Genomic DNA, 21,049 nt, shown 5'->3' on the forward strand with positions numbered 1-21,049 from the left:
AAAAAAAATGAGAAAAGAAAATATAGGACCCTTTCAGTGTGAGATGGGTAGGCAGATTATTGGAGATAAGGAAAGAGCAGAGGTATTAATTTATTTGCCTCTGTGTTTACCAGTGAAGAATCAATTTCAATAGTAGTGCCGCAGGAGGAAGCCATCACCTCCATATTAATGAACAATTGGTTCACAGGAAGAAGTTCATAAGCGGCTTGAAAAAATTAAAGTAAACAAGGCACATGGTCCCGATGGCATACATCCAGGGGTTCTCAAGGAGTTAAGCTCAGTAATAGCCAAACCATTACATTTAATATTCAAGGACTCCATTTCCACTGGCTCAGTACCACAAGATTGGTGTAAAGCAGATGTGGTGCCTATATTTAAAAAGGGAGATCACAACCGGGGAATTACAGACCTGTAAGCCTGACTTCAATAGTGGGGAAACTACTTGAAGGTTTAATACAGGATAATATTCAGGAATACCTAATGGAAATCAAAATTATTAGTAATAGTCAGCATGGATTTATGAAGGATAGATCATGCCAAACTAACCTTATTTGTTTCTTTGAGGAGGTAAGTAGGAATTTAGACCAGGGTAATGCAGTTGATGTGGTCTACTTAGAATTTGCAAAGGCTTTTGATACGGTTTCACACAAGAGGTTGGTGTACAAAATTAAGAAAATTGGACTCAGTAATAACATATGCACCTGGATGGAAAACTGGTTTAAGGACAGAAAACAGAGGGTTGTCATAAATGGAACTTTTTCATGTTGGGCTAAAGTCGTGAGTGGAGTACCTCAGGGATCGGTACTGGGACCCCTGCTTTTTAACTTGTTTATTAATGACCTTGAAGTTGGCATCGAGAGCAAAGTCTCCATCTTTGCTGATGATACTAAATTGTGTAAGGTAGTAGAATCAGAGCAGGATGTAATTTCTCTTCAGAAGGACTTGGAGAGACTGGAAACGTGGGCAGGTAAATGGCAGATGAGGTTTAATACAGATAAATGTAAGGTTATGCATTTGAGATGCAAGAATAAACAGGTGACTTACAAATTAAATGGAGATATATTGGGGGAATCCTTGATGGAAAAGGATTTAGGAGTGCTTGTAGACAGCAGGCTTAGTAATAGTGCCCAAAGTCATGCAGTAGCTACAAAGGCAAACAAGATCTTATCTTGCATTAAACGGGCAATGGATGGAAGGGAAGTAAACATAATTATGCCCCTTTACAAAGCATTAGTAAGACCACACCTTGAATATGGAGTACAATTTTGGGCACCACTCCTTAGAAAAGACATTTGGGTACCACTCCTTAGAAAAAATATTATGGAACGAGAGAGAGTGCAGAGAAGAGCCACCAACTTAATAAAGGGGATGGACAATCTAACGTATGAGGAGAGGCTAGCTAAATGAAATTTATTTACATTAGAAAAGTGGCGTCTAAGAGGGGATATGATAACTATATACAAATAGATTCGGGGACAATACAAGGAGCTTTCAAAATAACTTCATTCCAATTGCAGTACAAAGGACTCGTGGGCATACCTTTAGGTTGGAGGAAAGGAGATTTCACCAGCAACAAAGGAAAGGGTTTCTCACAGTTAGGGCAGTTAAAATCTGGAATTCGTTACCCATGGAGACTGATGGCAGATACAATAGATGTGTTCAAAAAAGGTTGGTCATCTTTTTTTAGAAAGGAAAGGTATACAGGGATATACCAAATAAGTAAGCATGGGAAGAATGTTGACCCAGCGAGTAATCCGATTACCAATTGTTGGAGTTAGGAAGGAATTTATTTTTCCCCTTATGAGATCTCATTGAATGATATAACACTGGGGTTTTTTTGTTTCCCTTCCTCTGGATCAATAAATAAGTATAGATATAGGATAAAGTTGTCTAAATTTAGCATAGGTTGAACTTGATGGACGTATGTCTTTTTTCAACCTCATCTATGTAACTATGTAACAAATTAAGATTGCTTGGCAATTATACCACCTGTAGCAAACCTCAGAATCTAACTATGGATTCTTCATATTTGAAATAATTTTGTGCCCATTATAAGCAGCTTTGAGTTCCTTTACTGTATTTGCATCCACCAAATCTTGTGGGGGGCTGTCACGAGGGACGCACTTATTGACAAATTTATATTTTGTGGATCCCAATTGAGCAGAACAAGTTGAGCAAAATAAACTGAGATTTATTCCCTTGATAGGCAAACACACGACAACTGCAGAATACACTTAATAATTACACTTACAGGAACGGGGGATAATGTCCAGAAAGGTGCAAAGCACCAGAAGATTGTCTTTTAAAATGTAGTCCTTTTGAAAGGGCATAAATTGCCAGCCCAATCCTTCTGTGAATGTGCAAAGTCTTTTCTGGTCCGTTGTGGTTAATCAGATAACCCCCAGCAATCACCGTGTCCTAACGCAGAGTTTTGTCCTTGGTTCCGATGTAATAAGACTCTTTGCGTTCCAGGAATGTGCTGCTGCTCTTCTCCGCTATGAGAAGCGTGTTGGAACTCCGCTCACATGGTAGAATGAAAAACAAAAGACAATGGGAACAGCCTGGGTGGGATGTGTATAGGGTTTGGAAGCCTATCGCCAACATACCCACCCAATCCCCCTCATGGGAAAGTAATCATTCCCCAATCACCTACTTTCCCACAGTTTGGAGAGTGGGCACTAGGGATTTCCTGTTCACACAGGGCATGTGCGACAATGCTACCTTGGCTACTTAGCATAGGTGCACTCCCCTCTTTACCTGGCCCCTCTCAGACTGGAAGGGGGAAACTCAGGGTGTGAGCTAGCACAAATGGTCAACAGGATTTCCTATCTAGCATCCATCTGGCCAATTCATACCCCCCTGACTCTGGGTCTTTTGATATGCAACTTCCAGAGAGACTTACGGGCGTGGACAATGCCTGTTACCTTTGAAGCTTGCATAGGCAAGTGACCCAGCTCATAGGTGTCAAAACATTTGGTTCTTGTGTTCATTTTAATGACGGGAGAAACAAAACCTCATCCTGCTTGTCCCTGTTTTAAAACCAGTAGCAAAAATACACTTTATTGAAAATACATGTTCCCCTTATCTCACACTTATATTTTTCATATGTGTGTGCTTGGGGTGTACTATACTGCAAGCTCATACAATCCTGCCAAATGGGGACAACAAGGAACAGAGGGGAAAATAAGACATGTACAGTGCATGAAAAATTAACCCCTTCATCCCCAATATGAAATAGGGGTAACCAGCCGAGCACACTGCCTTTATTAATGTGCTGATTACCCCCATTTTCTCCACAGGGGCACTTGTTTATTTTTCAATTCTCAACACAAAACACAGAAAAAAAGACTTGCAGAAGTAGAGATGAGATCTCAAATACATGCACTTAAAAAATGATCCACTTTTTTAACAATTACGTTATAATTTTTATTTATTTTTTAAACCAACTGCGTGATACAAAAAAAAAGGATAGATCTCATCCATGTTGGCTTTGTATATGTATATACACTCACACTATTCCAGTTCGCATTGGTAAAATGTCAAATTAAAGCCCATCCAATGTAAAAAGTGCTAGATTCTGCTGAGAAAACTAGATCTTAAACCATGTAGTAGTAACACAACTCCTACAGAGCCACTTTGTAGCCTAGTACTAGCATATACAAATATTGTTTTACCATGGAAATATAACCTATCCAGAAAAGAAGAATTCACCAGTAGGTGTGGCTACACATCAATTGTACATACACATATCCAATTGTTAAAGTTGGTATACTATAGTTTAAAACATGATCAATGTCTCATGTTAAAAGAACATTGGGAATAACATAAAACAGGGAACTTTAAATGTGTAGCAGTCTTAAACTTATTCAGTTCACGGTCTTGTCAAGTATATGGCATTTTGAAACATGACTTATCTATGCCGTGTAATTGTATACAGAAACATTTTAGAAAGTGTTCGTAGTAGATGTTTGGGTGTGGAAAGTGCAGATACAGAGTAAACTGAAGTTGGTTGAGTAAGCTGTGAAGAGACTGGTTATGTTTTGTTAACCTTCAACGTCTGTAGTATTTTATGTAATTTTCTACAAAACAAACTACCGTATTTCCTCGATTGTAAGACGCCATCGATTGTAAGACGCACCATCGATTTGGCCCTTACAATCGAGGAAAATTACTTTTTCACTTAACATGTTTCAGGAGAGGTCCCATGTCAGCGGACGATGAAGCTGGCACCGGTGGCGGCAGGAGAGCTCCCATGTCTGCAGATGGCTGAAGATGGACAGTGGGCGGGACCTTCAGCTGCAAACTTGGGACCTGTCCTGCCACCGCACTCCCGCCCACTGTACTTCAACCATCTGCAGCCGTGGGACCTCTCATGCCGCCACTGCCCGCTTTGTCCTCCGCTGACATGGGACCTCTCCTGAAACAGGGTTAGTACTGCAGACACTTTTTTTAATAAAAACGTTTTAATACATCGATTCTAAGACGCACCCCGATTTTAGACATGTGAAAATCAGAAAAAAGGTGCGTCTTAGAATCGAGGAAATAGGGTAGTTGTGTTGATTATTCCAGAAATGTGATTTTCACATAGGTCTAGCAGAATGTGGACGTAAAGCAAAACCTTGGTGATGGATAAAAGCAGAATTCTTTTGAAATATATGTATACAGTATTTTGTAGGCAGACATACTGTCATTTTGGTAAGTGCAATGAGTAAAGGGGTTCCACTTTTTGGTCACTCTAGCCTCCAGCTGTTTATTAGATATAGAGAAAGCACAGTTAATTTTCTTATTGTTGATCATAGATCTAGAATAGGACAGTCGCATATTAATGTAAACCTATTTTTAGAGCAGCACTGTATATTTGATTTTATATTAAACCCCGACTATACTGTGCATAAATCTAAGGAAGTTTAAATACAGTACCATTTGTGGCACTCTGCATCAGCTGTGATTTTAATTAAATGAGCCACATTTTGAGAATTGGGATTACTGCATGCTTTTAAAGTACTTAAGTGCTAAGGGTGGAACCCCTTGTTCAGCAGTGCATGCTGTAATTGTGAAACTTTTAACAGAGCAAGCAGATGGAGTTTGGGGGTGGAGTAATGGATCACTGAAGGAACTATATTTAGACTTGGTTTTCTGCTGGCCATAGAGCTAGCCTCTTTCTTTGTAAACTAACTTGCAAGGTTCTTCCTTGTCACATGTAAAGTAGCGTTATCATAAATTGTAATTCTTAAACATCACTCATGCAAAGTGAAGTAGTGATTGTATCTCTTTGGGCAGAGCCGCTGCCTTCTACATGTACAACTATACTGAAGCCAAATCAGGTTCATTGCTTTTACTTTCTTCCATTTAGAGAGCAACCCATCTTTAGCACCAGAGCCCATGTCTTCCAGATTGATCCAAACACGAAGAAGAACTGGGTCCCTACCAGCAAACATGCCGTTACTGTGTCGTATTTCTATGATAGCACAAGGAATGTCTATAGGATAATTAGTCTGGATGGATCTAAGGTAAGTTGATATTTCAGACTTAGATTTGTTTTTAAAATAAGCTACAGTAATACACTTTTTTTCCTCTTTTCATTTAGCTATTTTAAAAAGTTACTAACCGGGTAAAAGTAAATACAATGATGGGAAACGTTTAATAAATAGTATTTGAAATGTGTGTTATTAAGGAACATATAAACGATGAATTATCCTATGTGAAAATGTATGAGTACCATAATATAATAAATATAGTGTAATGTATGTATATATATGCAGAGAGAGAGAGAGAGAGAGAGAGAGAGAGAGAAAATAATATATATATATATATATATATATATATATATATATATATATATATATATATATATATATATATATATATATATATATATATATATATAAAATTTCCCCAGGCTAAATAAATTGTACCTTAAAAATGTGGCCTAATGGCTTCATTGTGACCTTGGGCAAGTTATCTTATCTTCTGCTTCATAAGCAAAAAACGAGTTTATTTGGGATAATCACTAGTTTTGTGTATCTGTGATGCTACAATATGCTCATAGTATGTGCAAACAAAGAGGTAGACGTTCAGTAAAAAACTGGAATATAAAAGTGCAGTATGTACAATGGGAGTGCATATAGGCACATATTTACTAAACGGTGCTATATGCCCTAAAATATGTTCAGACGCTGGAAGACCCCTCACAGCTCATTCACTTGAATGGGCCATAGACGCCTTCCGGTTTCAACACATTAAATAAATTATGGTGGGTAAAAAACTGACAAATCCTCCACCATACAGTGTACAGCAAAGAAACCTACCACTTGTGAGCACATTCACATTTCAGACAGGTTTTCCAGTGCAGATGTTGCATTTATTTACGCGTATTGCATCCCTTCCAATGAATTACAATTGGTCATCATGAGCTATTCTCTAGAGTATATAGTGCAGATTTGATTGGGACTCACGATTTCTAATGATTAAAAAATATGTAGTAAAAGTTAAGTGCTAAGCAAAACGGAGCTATAAAGAAATCTTGTTTGCAGCATTTAGTTATCCTGCCGAGGGGCGAAGATATAGCCTAGGGAAAGCCATGGGGCCTGTGCTTTTGGGGGGCCTACTCTTCCCCCCCCCCCTGTAGGCAGCACATATCTTTCTTCAGATAGAGACAGGCGGGGGGAAATGGTATGCGGTGGGGACGGCCCCGACGTTAAACAGAGGATAAGCCGGCAGAGGAATTAGCAGTTGTTACAGAGGCAGAGGAGGACAGTCGGAGAGGAGCGCACTCTAGCGGCAGACACCAGAAGTAAGAAAAACTTCCGGGTCAGACCGCTAGAGCACGTTTCTCCCCTGCCGCCCTGCTCTTCCTCTGTAGCAACTGCTAATGCCTCTGCCGGCTTATCCTCTGTTTAACGCCAGGGGCCTGCCGCCGCATACTATTTCCCCCAGCCTGTCTCTATTACCACCCACAGTTAGGCATGAGGGAGGAGGGAGAGACATGATGAGGGAGAGAGGTGATGGTTAGGGGGAGAGCTGATGGTGATAATGATGAGGGGGAGAGCTGAGGAGGAGGAGGAGGGGGAGAGTTGGGGATGAGGGGAAGAGTTGGGCAGGAGGAGGAGAGCTGTGGAGGAGGAAGGGCAGATGATGGGGAGAGGGGGTGGAGGGGGAGAGATGATGATGATGAGGGGAGAGAGATGATGATGAGGGAAAAGATGGGGGAAGGGGATTAATATTAATGGGGCCCTGGATTTTTATTTGCCCGGGAGCCCACACATGTCTAGCTACGCTACTGATCCTGCCTCCACATTTTACTGTGTGTTTATTAAATGTTGAAAATTAGTGCACAGGCCTGCAACTTGCTTTGCTCCTCTGATATTAACTTTGGGTACGTTCCTGCAGCACTTTGCTTTCCATGAACGAAATTCCTATACCTGATTAAAAAAAAATAAAAAATTGGCAGTATTATTGAAGTAATCGTTCTGTATCTGCATACACTAATGTATTGTCGTGGAATGAGAGACTCAAAAAACACAAACGGAACGGAATGGAAGTGATCAGATTTGTCTTTAACACACTAGTGATACAGGAAATGTAGATAACTTTTAAAGTTCAAGTCCCATATCATACTAAATAACATGTGTTTTACTTGTGTTCAAAAACCTTTTATATCTATGCTCCAAAGCCTAACTGAAAATGCAGAAAAATTACACAGAATCTACAATTTGTCCTGCTCTTGCTGCTAATTCCAGGATTATATGTTGGCGACTTTAGAATTCTACAATGACTCCAAAGCTGCAGTGATTTGTGTGTAGCAACTACATTAATTATTTATTTTAAAACAAAGAAATATTTTAGGGAAAAAGCATTAACTGTGGCAATAAGAACAATTTGTACTGTATACAAATATACTATTTTCCTTTTTTACATATTAAAAATGGCTAACTGGTATTATTCTAGAACCCACAGGAGCTAAACAAAAGGTACAATAAAATAATTATTTTAGTTTTATCAATTTCTAAAAGACTAAAAAAAATTGTGGATCAAGCCTGCTTCAAAATATGAAATCTGTTTGGCTGGGATTATGGCCTTACAATATTGACGAGATGAAATGATTAAATATAGATAATTTCCCAAAATTAAAACTACTGAAATTATGGTTTTAACAATGCTAAGATTTCAACTCCTGTTGATATTTGTAGGTTTTTAGATTTTTATAAGGGTTACCGACGAGAGGGAAGGGAGGTGGAGAGAGGAAGAGCGCCAGGGCAACTGTCCCAGACCTGGGGGCAGGGAGTTTGGGAGAGGATGGCCTGGTGTTAGAACCTGGATGTTAGGCTCTGCCAGAAGTCAGACCCAACTATTGCCTCTGCTGGCCTCTACCTCAGATTACTTAATACTAGCTGGAAAACTAACTAACCTTATGAAGTTGTACATGCTGCTATAGGAAATGTTGTTCTTTTGAAAAGATGGTTGATTGATCTATAATATTTATAAAGTTCAAAAATATATATTCACCTTTTCTGATGTGTTGGGTATATTCCACATGTCTGTTTCCCTAATTTAATTCTGAGGGTTGCATGAAAATAGGTAGAACCATATCTTAAATTAAATGTAATCTAATATAAATACTGTATATATGTGACATTACATACTGAAACTTTGAAGTTATTTTTGGTTTAGTTTTTTTGTTAAAGGTTTGATCAAAAATATATGTATAGGCTAACGTTGAACTCTTCCTGTAGTTTTTAATCTACACCCAATATGATCTAAAGAAACCAATTGGCTGGTTATTGTATAATATATATATATATATTTTCCTCAGGCAATAATAAATAGCACCATCAGTCCAAACATGACATTCACTAAAACATCCCAGAAGTTTGGGCAATGGGCAGACAGTCGAGCAAATACGGTCTATGGCCTGGGATTTTCCTCTGAACATCATCTCACAAAAGTAAGAAAACTGTTATCTGTTCTCTCTTTACTCATACTTATTCAATATTTTGCCATTTTATTCTATACCAGTGTCATTAGAAATACATTAAATGATTACTTTTGTATAGCTTAACTACTTAATGAAATGTCAGTGGTAGACTTGTTTTTACTTTTTATTTTCTCTGCCATACTCTGGTAAACAACACGTTTAAAGCCTTATAACTTTGACAGAAGTGATCAGTCTAATACTCGGTGAATAGAAGGATGAGTGGTAGAAGCAATCAAAATAAAAACCCAGACTGTGCACTTAAAAAGGAATTTATTTAATACAATGCCACAAGGTAAAAAAGAGAACGGAATCCCTCTAACGCGTTTCGCTCCTTCAGGCCGCTTTGTCAAAACGTTAAAAAAAAGCGTTTTTACTCTTTGCTGGGAGCATGCCTTGGAGTTCCAGGTGAATTCAAATATATGAGTTACTTTGAATTTTATCTCAATTATTGTCTTTAGTGAAATACTAGTCCCTATATATGCCCATCATCTGACGGTGAGTGTTTCTTGACCCTGGAGACGCTGAGCAATCGGTGTCAACCAGGTGTCGGTGATTCCTCATTAACCTTCAGTAGGCTAATTTATGTGGATTTCATATGTACTCCCTTCTCGAATGACTCATCCACACACTTACTGGTACCAAGAGCATTTCAAGTTTAAGGGCCGGTGCATTGTGCCATCTGCTTCCATGGATCAACCCTTATTCTACGGACGCAGGAACCCATTCTCTTCTGCCGTGCCGAAATGGCGAATGGCGGAAGCCTTTTCAAAGCCGAAACCAAAGCGAAAGGCCAAGGCTAATAAAGAAAACCTTCTGACGACTCCAAAGGCTAAGAAGCCTGGTCCTTATTATGTCAAGAAGAAATTCGCTGATGTAGAAAGAACGCAAAACCAATGGAAGCCACCCATCGACGACACTGCTCTCCCGGGAACCCCCAGGTCAACTTCTCCTGCACTCATCGACGACACTGCTCTCCCTGGAACCCCCAGGTCAACTTCTCCTGCACTCATCGACGACGCTACTATCCCGGGAACCCCCAGGTCAACTTCTCCTGCACTCATCGACTACGCTGCTCTCCAGGGAAGCCCCAGGTCACCTTCTCCTGCACTCACCGACGACGCTGCTCTCCAGGGAACCCCTATCTCATCCGCTCCAGCACCCATCCACTCAGATGTCCACAGCACTCCTAGCATAAGATCCAGCTCGTTCGCCCGCATGCTGAATGGGTTAAGTGTTGATATCCTGGAGAACTCTATGGTGGTAAAGATAGATCTTCTTTTAGAGACCATGCTAAATATGAATAGGCGGATGGAGAAGATGGATAAGTGTATGGAGAAGATAGAGACTGACATAGCGGGGATACATAGTTTGCTTGGAGTTCCTGCCCCTGTATGTCGGACGCAGGAGCAGGAGGGTGGCATGGATGTGACCTTCACCCTTCCATCACCAAGCGCACCCCCTCCGTCAGAAGAATATGTGTACATGTATGCCATTGATGAGGATGACATGACAACCCCGTCAAGACCACGCCAGGAGATGACAACACAGATAAGGTGACTAAGACAGGAGGAAAGCATCCTCCCAGACCACCTACCCTCGCCCGCTGCCACAAGCACACCCGCTCCCAGAAGCACACCCGCTCCCAGAATTACACCACACACGCTTGCATTGAAACGGTGCCCGACATCAGCTTGCGCGACCTGCCCCAGCAAGTCAGGGAGAAATATAGGGTTGCAAGTGCTGGTATAGCCCAGAGATATGCCATGTACATCTTCAAACACCACGTAAGTTACGAGGTGTACTGCGGGTGGACCCACAACGTGAATTACGAAGTTAGTCGCGTCAAAAAGGCTCTTCCTGAAAATTTAAGGAGAACTGTTGTGGAGGAATTGCGGCGCTATTTTACAATTAACGATCATTTAATGAGAATCGTGAGAGACTCCATAAATGGCATTTTGAGGCACATAAGGGCTCGTCCATGGAAGGACAGACTTGTGGGGATCGAATTCGCTGCGTGATTTGTCGCCTGTTCAAAAGTTATAAATAAATGTTTTTACTTACTCCAAATAAAAATAAATAAATAAAATGTTGATTCTTTTAAATTGTTTAATTGTGTCACCTTTTATAAAAAAACACAGTGTTTCTAAAACATTTCTAAACACTTTCTAAAGGCTAGGGGCGTCTCTTGTTCACATACACGCATGCGCCTAAATGTGATGACACGCATATGCGTTTCAACAAGGTTCCAATGAGACATACAGTACGCGCATGCACATAGCTGTCCACCAGTTGTTCAGTATCTACTGTAGAAGCTGCTCGGCCAATGATATTGCTGGACTACATTTTCTCGAATTGTGACTAAAATAATAGAATTAAATAACCATTGATTGATTGATTACAGGAGAACGGGACGATCTGCAGTAACTAATCACTTGACTGTGTGCATAATGTATTGATATTTAAAAAAAAGAATAAAATTCGGCAGCTGTACTGTACCCTCACCATAGACTTTGCCAATCGGTTGGCGCCGAGCCCTGCCACCAGTCCCGTATTCTTGATTATACACGTAGTTGATAGGTGACAGCGGGCCTGCTACACCTGTAGTTGAGAGCTGATGAAGCTGGAAATCTTTTTGGTACATGCAAGCTTGCTGGTATCTGTAAGTGAAATCTTGCTCAGGCTGCAGGTATCCAGGCAGGGACAGATAGCAAGGCTTGCCGGTCACCAGGTTTCACTGACGGTCGGACCGTTATTGTAAGCTGGCGGTGCTGGCGCTGGTGCTGTTCCATTGCTGGCCTGGGACTGACGAATCTTAGTTGGTTTTACCATGACCTTTCGCCTTTTGAAGTCTCCATGATCAAAGATACTGGAAAAATGTGGCGCAACACACCAATACCCTCCTCTAACGCCGGGTGCAGGAGCAATACGAAAAAAACACGGATCGATACATAACTTTTTCCTTATTGCACTCTTCCACACACGAGCATCTGGTGAAAATTTGTAAAAGTCATAATTTTCGATAAAATATTGATAAATTTGACCAACTGTGGCCATATTATCATCTGCTGCATTAATTGCGGACCATATTAAATAAGCATACGTTATGTCGGGCTTTTTGCACACGGACTGCGGCGGTGTAGAGAAATCCAGTACAGTTATGTAAAAAAGACAATGTGCATTGAGTTTTTATTATGAAACGCCTAAATTGATACAGTATTGTAACTTCTTCAGTACCAAGGTCAATTCACAATGGGCCACTGTTTTTTTTTTAAACACCTGCAAGTAGATACATTACTGTAGCACATTAGAATTCATTACAATTCATGAATATCTGCCACCTGGCGGATACGCGAAGAATTGCCCCCAATTAAATCCGAACCATTATAATTAAACAGATCAACCACGGATCAGCCGCGGGTGCTGGGCGGCGCGACTACGGCATGAATGCGTCATGAATGCGGTAAAGCGTGTGGAATTTAGAAAATGCAACCGCTACGCCCCCGATAAGTTTTAAAATAAAAGCTGCCACATCAGTAGGAGTTCAGAGGCACTGTTAATGGAAAAAGCAATTTCATTGTCATCCATTCCCAATAATCCACAAAAATAACTGGCACTTCATCTGCACGGGATTAAAGACTCTTCTGGAACAGGGGATTTATAGAAGCACCCAAGAGCCAAGAATGTCTAGGGTTCTACTATATCCTGTTTATTATACCGAAAAAAGAAGGCTCCTTTCGCTCAGTCATTGACCTCAAGGGGCAGAACAAATTTATAAAAACGTACAGGTGGTCCTTGGTATCCGACAGCCCCTTTTCCGTCGAATGCCTTATCCGAAGCCGAATAATGCAGTCCGCTGTACACATTATCCGGCGTTGGACCCGCTTATCCGACGCTCACCGCAGCTAATAAACATGGACCCGCAATCCGACGGTCCGTTATCCGACGACGTTTTGCTTGAGATTTCTTTGGAGATAGGTAGCGATGTATATATATATTTCTCTGTTGTCCACCGTGATCGTAGACGCAATGTGGTTTATGCTTCCTGTCTGCTAGGCCCGCCTTTGCCAAAGCCGTTTAAAAGGGTTCCCCCCCACCTCAGATCCCCAGTCATGGTTTTTCCTTCCTGCGTCTGTAGATATTTCTTTCAGACTAGGAGAGAGCAAGAAGGTATTGGAACTTATCGGACACCTTACAGATTCATCTGGTCACTCCGCTTCAGTGCATACACTGGTAACATCCTCTGACTGAAGTCTGATGAAGCCTCTGTGATCTGATAACTCCCCTTTGGTGCATATACAAGAAAAGTCTTCTGGTCGAGGTCTGATGCATCTCTGGAAGGCTGGTCTTTCCGCTACAGCTCGTTTACCGGCAGAAGCCCCTGAGCAAGGCCATGTGACATTGGAGGACCCACTTCAGGTTCAACCAGAAGTGCGGTCGCAGCACAAGAAGTGATGTTTTTGGCACCAAACTCCTGTTTTGCATGAATCTCCTTGTTTTGCCGCCAAAATGATCAGTTTTTCTTGCTTATGGGAGGAGCTTATAAATAAGGTATGTATTCCTTGGTTCTGTGTTCGACAAACCAGTTACTCTTTGTTGTTGCTTCCTAACCTCTATTATGTTAGCCCCTAATTTTTCACCTAGGTTTGAGGTGCAACCAGAGCAACCTGAACAGGTGGTTACTAAACCAAGAGAAGCTGCAACCAAATCCAAGCACTGCTGTGATAAATGTGCCTTATGTGGAACAAAGTTACCTACTCCATATACTAAAAACCTTTGCTCTGCCTGCATTAAGACCTTTTCAGAAGAGAAAGCCCTAACTCAAATGAATGAGTTTCTCTCATGGTTGAAAACCTCAGTCTTGAAGACTTTTTTGAAGCTGCAAGATTTGAAGCTAATACCATAGCTCACAACAGGGCAAGGTCTTCCTCTGCGTATTCTGGTATTCAAAACGGCTTTTACTCAAACAAGAATCTACATGAGAGGAAGAGGAAGAAGCCAAAAAAAAAATCAGAAAATTAAATGTGGAAATTTTAGATAAACTCATCAAAGGTATGAGTCTGGAAGGTTTATCTTCCTGTTAAAGAACAGTGAATTTTATGTGCAATGCCATCAAGCTTCTGACCAGGTCATCAGCTCTAGCAGTTTTGGCCAGAAGACCACGCTGGCTATGATTCTTGGTTGCTGATTCCTGTTCTAAAACAGGCTACTTTCCTGATCAACATACTGGACACCTAACAAGCTCCTATTGAACCCCCAAAATGACCACAACATATATATAAGCATATGAGTGTCACAGAGGAGTGCTACTGAGCATGGCAATATATATTTAAAACCAGAGACAGAACACAAAACACAGACAAAGCTCAGTTTTAGCACATCCATTAAGACTCATACACGGTACAGTGCCTAAATATATATGTGTAAATATCTAATAAGTAAAATGGTCTTTTAGTTTGACATTTTTGGCCAAAATTGTTGTAAGCCCCTGAGCCAACGCCACGGCAGACCACATATCAGGGGTCCCTAACGCTAATATAAATTCTTAATAACCTGTGTAATAACAGGAAGAATGATTTATAGTAAATCTGTCAATATTAGTAGCAAAGTTCTAAGTCTGACTGAAGCTTTTATTAACCTGTACATTACCAGGAAAAGCACTCTGTATTAGAGATGTCACAGCCAAACTGCAAGCAGGCAAGTTCCCCTGAGTGGAAGATGCTATGGAGTGAGCCCATAACCATTTAAATGTGGGAGGGGGTGAGCTTAAATTAGGAAGGAGGTTGCCACCCTCCAATCAGCCATGACTAGCTGGACAAGAATTGTAAAACATACTGGACACCTAACAAGCTCCTATTGAACCCCCAAAATGACCACAACATATATATAAGCATATGAGTGTCACAGAGGAGTGCTACTGAGCATGGCAATATATATTTAAAACCAGAGACAGAACACAAAACACAGACAAAGCTCAGTTTTAGCACATCCATTAAGACTCATACACGGTACAGTGCCTAAATTTATATGTATAAATATCTAATAAGTAAAATGGTCTTTTAGTTTGACATTTTTGGCCAAAATTGTTGTAAGCCCCTGAGCCAACGCCACGGCAGACCACATATCAGGGGTCCCTATTAGCGTTAGGGACCCCTGATATGTGGTCTGCCGTGGCGTTGGCTCAGGGGCTTACAACAATTTTGGCCAAAAATGTCAAACTAAAAGACCATTTTACTTATTAGATATTTATACATATATATTTAGGCACTCTACCGTGTATGAGTCTTAATGGATGTGCTAAAACTGAGCTTTGTCTGTGTTTTGTGTTCTGTCTCTGGTTTTAAATACTTTCCTGATCACCCTGGCAGTGGGCACCTTTGGGTGAATCCCTTCTCACTCTAGGTAGGACAGAAAATAGACTTTTGCAGGTAGGCCATATAAGGCCCCTCTCTCTACCTGCACCTTAGTCTTTTTCCTGTCCTCACAGCTAGGAGTAGGATTTTTTATTTTCTAAAGGGACTCACCTACTGCACCTTGTGCAGATATCCAGGGACCTCAGCCTCTCTGCCCTGAAGCTCCGGTCGACGCGCCCATGCGGTGGCAAGACGGAGACCCCTAAGAGTCGGGGAAGCCCCAGGAACCCAGTATATTCATGGGGTGGGAAGCAGCTGCAGCCGCGGGCCGTGGAGGCTTAAATGCGAAGGAAGCCCCATTACCAGACAAAGGGAGGGGGAGCATAGCAGCTGCAGCTGAGAGCCCCGTGAAGGCTCAGACTCACCGCATTAGCGTCTGGTACGCTGCGGTAAAAGAAACCCCCCAGGAGCCCGGTACATCGCGGAGGGGGGGAGCAGCCACAGCTGCGAGCCATAAAAAAGGCTCAGATTGACCGCGGTAGCGTCGGGAACGCTGCGGTAGAGGGAACAGTGCACGCGACCGCACGGGAGCGCGCGCGTCACGTTCCGGTCGGCGGATGCGTGCACAGACACGCGGGCCGTGCACGAGCACTGTGATGACGTCAGAGAAGCGACGGACACACTGTGTGTGTGTGTGTGTGAGTGTGGAAACGGCAGCATGGAACGCTCAGCAGGGAGAAGCCAAATGCTGGAAATTGATTTGAAAATGGAGACACCTAAAAGTCCAGTTCCCAAGACTAGGTGAGTCCTTAGTTTTAGTTCTACATGGGAAAGAGAGATGAGCTATATACATTAGGGTGTATATTTAGTATTTATTTTGTTTTTATAAAATAGTTCGGTGGTTACCCTCCCAGAAGCAGAAACTTCAAAGTGTACGGGGGAATCCCTACAGCATAAAAGGAAGGTTGCTAAGAAAACTAAATGGTGCGCAGCTTGCGAGAAACCAACCCTAATAGGGAAGAAATTGTGTGAAGATTGTCTTAAGGCAGCTGCAGAAGATTCCAACGAACAAATGAGCACTTTCCTAGTATTGATGAAGGAGGCAGTTAAACAGAGTGTTGATGCGGCAGTTCAGCAAGCAGTTAACCCTGCGCAAAAAAGATCTAGATCCCAAACCAGTATGGATAAGGGGAAAGGTTTTTCATCAGATGAGTCTGACATTGATTGTTTTCAAGTATCAGAGGGTGAAATGGATTCATCAGATTAGGATATTCAGGAAGAGGAATCTGAATTTAATGTAGAAATGGTGGATCCACTCATCAAGGCCATGAGACAGGCATTGGCATTAGAAGATACTGAGGAGTTAACCCACAAGAAAGATAAACTTTTTGGGGCAAGACAAAGAAAAAGTAGAGTCTTTCCTATTCATCAAGTAATTAAAGACCTCATTCAAGTGGAGTTGGCGCGACCAGATGCCAGAGTATTTACGCCTAAAAGATTTGGGAAGATGTATCCATTCCCACAAGAGGAGGAGGTAAAATTTTGGGATGTTAGCCCAAAGGTGGATACTGCTATATCCAGAATAGTAAAAAAGACCACAATCCCAATAGAAGAGGCTGCATCATTAAAGGACACTATGGATAGGAAGATGGATTACGTATTGAAAAAAGCATACGTTACAGCAGGAACATCCTACAAACCAGCCATAGCAACAACGTCAGCAGCAAGGGCTATGCTGTTGGATTGCCAACATAGAAGAGGCAATAGACAAGGGTGTAAAAAGAAGTGCTATTCTTAAGGCAGTGTCCGAAGTAAAGTGGGCAACAGACTACATAGCAGAAGCCTCTTTGGATGAGGTAAAATTAGCAGCTAAATCTATGGCTCTAGCGGTATCAGCAAGAAGGGCTTTATGGCTTAGACAGTGGATGGCTGACACAGCATCAAACAACAGCTTATGTGGATTACCATTTGAAGGTGAATTCCTCTTCGGCAACAAACTGGATGCCATAATAACAAAAGCATCAGGAGGTAAGAGCACTTTTTTTGGCCTCAGGAAAACAGGACCAGAAGATTCGGTTTTCAACAGGCTAATAGAAACCAGTATAAGGCCCCGGCCATGTTCCCTGCTGGCGTGCTGAGGCGCAGGGAGAGTGAGTGCTTTCCCTGATCTTGCGGTTGCTTACCTCACGCACTGTCAGCAGCCGTCAGGGGGTGGGCCGGGGGCGGGCGCGTCACTGGCCGGGGGCGGGACAGTGACGTCACGGAGCTGGTTCACCCTCATTGGGCGAAGCGCTCACGTGACCGGCCTGTCGCGCCGGCAAGCGGGGGAATTTAAAATTCCCCTAGACCTGCGCTTCCGCAAGCGCGCGGAAGCGCAGGTGAGCCCCTACTAAAGCCGCTCTAATTGCGGCTGTAGGGGCTCAGTGCTGAGCGGGAGCGCGCGTCAGCACGCTTCCGCCAGCAAGCGCTAAACATGGCCAAGGCCTAAGGAAGCAAAGGCATATAGACCTGGCAGGTCGTTTCCAAGACAAACAACATGGAGGGGCGGCCAGAACCGGCTTTGTCGTGGCGCCAGAGGAAGAGGATCATTTGCAAAGAACAAGTTCACATGAAGGTCAAAGGGCCCAGCAGTTGCCAGTAGGAGGGCAACTGAAGCAGTTTTCTGCAACATGGGCCCAAACAATACAGGACAATTGGGTATTAGAAACCATTCGTCAGGGGTACAGCATAGAATTCAAAGAGATACCAAGAGGAAATATGGGCCTAATAACATGGATACAGTCCAAGGAAAAAAGAAGGCAAATGAATTCGGCTTTAAAGAAGTTATTACAAGCGGAAGTAATAAAGAAGGTACCTCAGGAAGACAGAGGAAGTGGAATTTATTCCAGAATATTTCTAGTAAAGAAACCTACAGGGGATTACAGAGCAATCCTAGACCTAAGAAAGGTAAATTCATTCTTGAAAATAAGAAAATTCAAGATGGTATCGTTGAACCTGATTATTCAAGAAGTACAACCAGGAGACTGGATGGTGGCGATAGACTTAAAAGACGCTTATCTACAGGTGTCCATAGCAAAGGGACACCAAAGATTTCTAAGGTTTGCAGTAAATCAAGATTATTATCAGTACACAGCACTGCCATTTGGTCTGGCGACTTCCCCAAGGACGTTTACAAAAGTTCTAGTCCCTCTAGTGGCAGAAATGAGAGAAAGAGGGGTAGAAATATACCCATACCTGGACGACATCCTGGTAAAATCAAAAAGTCTGGAGAGACTACAACAAGACCAGAAGATGGTCATAACCTTCCTGGAGCAGCACGGTTGGTTAATAAACAGAGACAAGAGTCATCTCATACCCACTCAACTGTTAAGATTTCTGGGGGTAGAATTCGATATGGCAAAAGGAGAAGTGAGACTGCCAGATGCAAAGAGGCAAGACATAGCCGTGCAAACAAAGATGCTCAGGAAAGCAACCAGAACTTCAGCAGAAGAATGCATGAAGCTTCTAGGAAAATTCGCTTCAACATTAAGCGTCACAAAATTGGCAGCACTACATATGAGACCATTACAAAACAATTTTTTGCAACAATGGAACGGGAATCACAAAAACACAAGACAAAGAATCTTGTTACACCCGCACACAAAACAGGAATTAAAGTGGTGGGAAGATACCCGAAACCTGGGAAAAGGACAAACACTACACCCAGTACAGTGGGGAAGAATTACAACAGATGCGAGCAACGCAGGTTGGGGTGCCCAAATGGGAGAAACAGTGGTGCAAGGAACCTGGACAAACCAGGAAAAGCATCTTTCATCAAATCTGCTGGAACTAAAAGCAGTACATAGGGCCCTAGAAGCTTTCCAAGACCAAATAAATGGTGGCTATATAAAGATAAAATCAGACAACAGGTCAGTCGTCAAGTATATAGCCAAACAAGGAGGAACCAGGAGCAGAAAGCTGATGAACCTCACAGCAGAAATCCTCTATTGGGCAGAGCGCCACTTGTTGGAAATTACAGCCATACATATCCCAGGACTGGAAAATGTCACAGCAGACTTTCTAAGTCGCAACATCATACACCCAGGAGAATGGGCATTAGACCCACAGGTGTTTCAAGAACTGGTAGAGCGATGGGGTCAGCCAGACATAGATCTCATGGCGACACATCAGAACCGCAAGGTAAGGAACTACTGTGCAAGACAGTTTCATCCAAGCGCAAAAAGTACAGATGCTCCCAGCCTTAAATGGGACTTCAAGTTGGCATACCTGTTCCCTCCAATTCCCCTAATTCCGAAAGCAATCAGGAAAATCAGGGAAGACCAAGCAGAGGTGATATTTGTAGCACCATACTGGCCAAGAAGGCTTTGGTTCACACATTTGGTAAATATGGTAGTAGATACACCATGGCACATACCAGATCGCAAAGGACTGATGCGACAGGGGCCAATATGTCATCCGAACGCCAAACAATGGGCCTTGACGGCATGGCGATTGAGCGGGAAACATTGAGACTGAAGGGTTGTTCAGACAAAGCAATCCAGACCCTTTTACACGCAAAAAAAGGATACACATCAAAAGTATACCATAGAATCTGGCTTTGCTTTCGGGATTGGTGGGAAAAAGAAAAACAAAATTTCCTTTCACCTAGAATTGTGTCAATAGTAGAGTTCCTGCAAAAGGGATTTGAGAAAGGTCTCCGTCTTAGCTCATTGAAAGAACAGGTATCTGCACTATCAGCCTTATTGGAAAGAAATCTGGCAATGGAAAGATTAATCATCAGGTTCTTGCAGGCAGTTAAAAGATTAAGACCTCAAATCAAGAACAGAGTACCTACATGGGACTTGTCTCTAGTATTGGATGTACTAACGGCAGCTCCGTTTGAACTTATACAGGAGATAGGCTTAAGATGGTTATCATGGAAGATGGCGTTTTTGATCGCAATCACCTCAGCAAGGAGAGTGGGAGAACTACAGGCACTATCAGCCAAGGAACCATTCCTAGTCATACATCAAGACAAGGCAGTTCTCAGACCAGTGCATCAATTCCTGCCAAAGGTGGTATCACAGTTCCATATGAATCAGGAAATTGTGATTCCGTCATTCTGTCCAGAACCAAAAAATAAGAAAGAAGAAAGACTACACAAATTAGACGTGGTAAGATGCCTAAAAGTGTACATGGAAAGAATGCGAGATATCAGAAAGTCAGACAGACTATTCATCTTACCAGAGGGACCAAAGAAAGGTCAAGCAGCATCAAAGACAACAATTTCTCAGTGGATAGTGTCTTGGATTAAAAAAGCTTATGAAAGCAAAGGACAAGATAAACCTTTGAACATTAAAGCTCATTCTACAAGGGCCATGTCTACATCTGGGGCATTTAAAGCCCAGGCTACACCAGGACAGATATGCAAAGCGGCAGTCTGGTCCTCATTCAATACATTCTTGAAATACTACAGACTAGACGTACAATCATCAGCTGACGCAAGCTTTGGACGTAGAGTGTTACAATCTGTAGTGAAATAAAGTGTAGAGTGTATTAATAAAGATCAAACTGATAAAGGCATTAACTGGTGGTGTTTATTTCTTATGTATCCCTCCCTAAAATTGTCACTGCTTGGGTATGTCCCAAAGGTGCCCACTGCCAGGGTGATCAGGAAAGGAGAAAATTTAAAACAACTTACCGTAATTTTCTTTTCTTGGAACCATGGCAGTGGGCACATAGTTAC

General features: G+C 42.1%; 1 protein-coding gene across 5 annotated transcripts in view; it reads left to right on the forward strand.

Annotated features, from left to right (window-relative positions):
- The window catches only part of HOMER1 (homer scaffold protein 1), a 141,137-nt gene that overhangs the window by 20,876 nt on the left and 99,212 nt on the right, over positions 1-21,049 (forward strand). For all 5 annotated transcript variants that reach the window (XM_075590792.1, XM_075590803.1, XM_075590823.1 and 2 more), the window contains exons 4-5: positions 5,354-5,510; positions 8,813-8,944. In XM_075590792.1, coding sequence (XP_075446907.1) covers positions 5,354-5,510; positions 8,813-8,944 — 289 coding nt within the window. The remainder of the gene's footprint in view (positions 1-5,353; positions 5,511-8,812; positions 8,945-21,049) is intronic.

Source organism: Ascaphus truei, chromosome 1, assembly GCF_040206685.1.
Source record: "Ascaphus truei isolate aAscTru1 chromosome 1, aAscTru1.hap1, whole genome shotgun sequence".
Taxonomy (NCBI): Eukaryota; Metazoa; Chordata; class Amphibia; order Anura; family Ascaphidae; genus Ascaphus; species Ascaphus truei.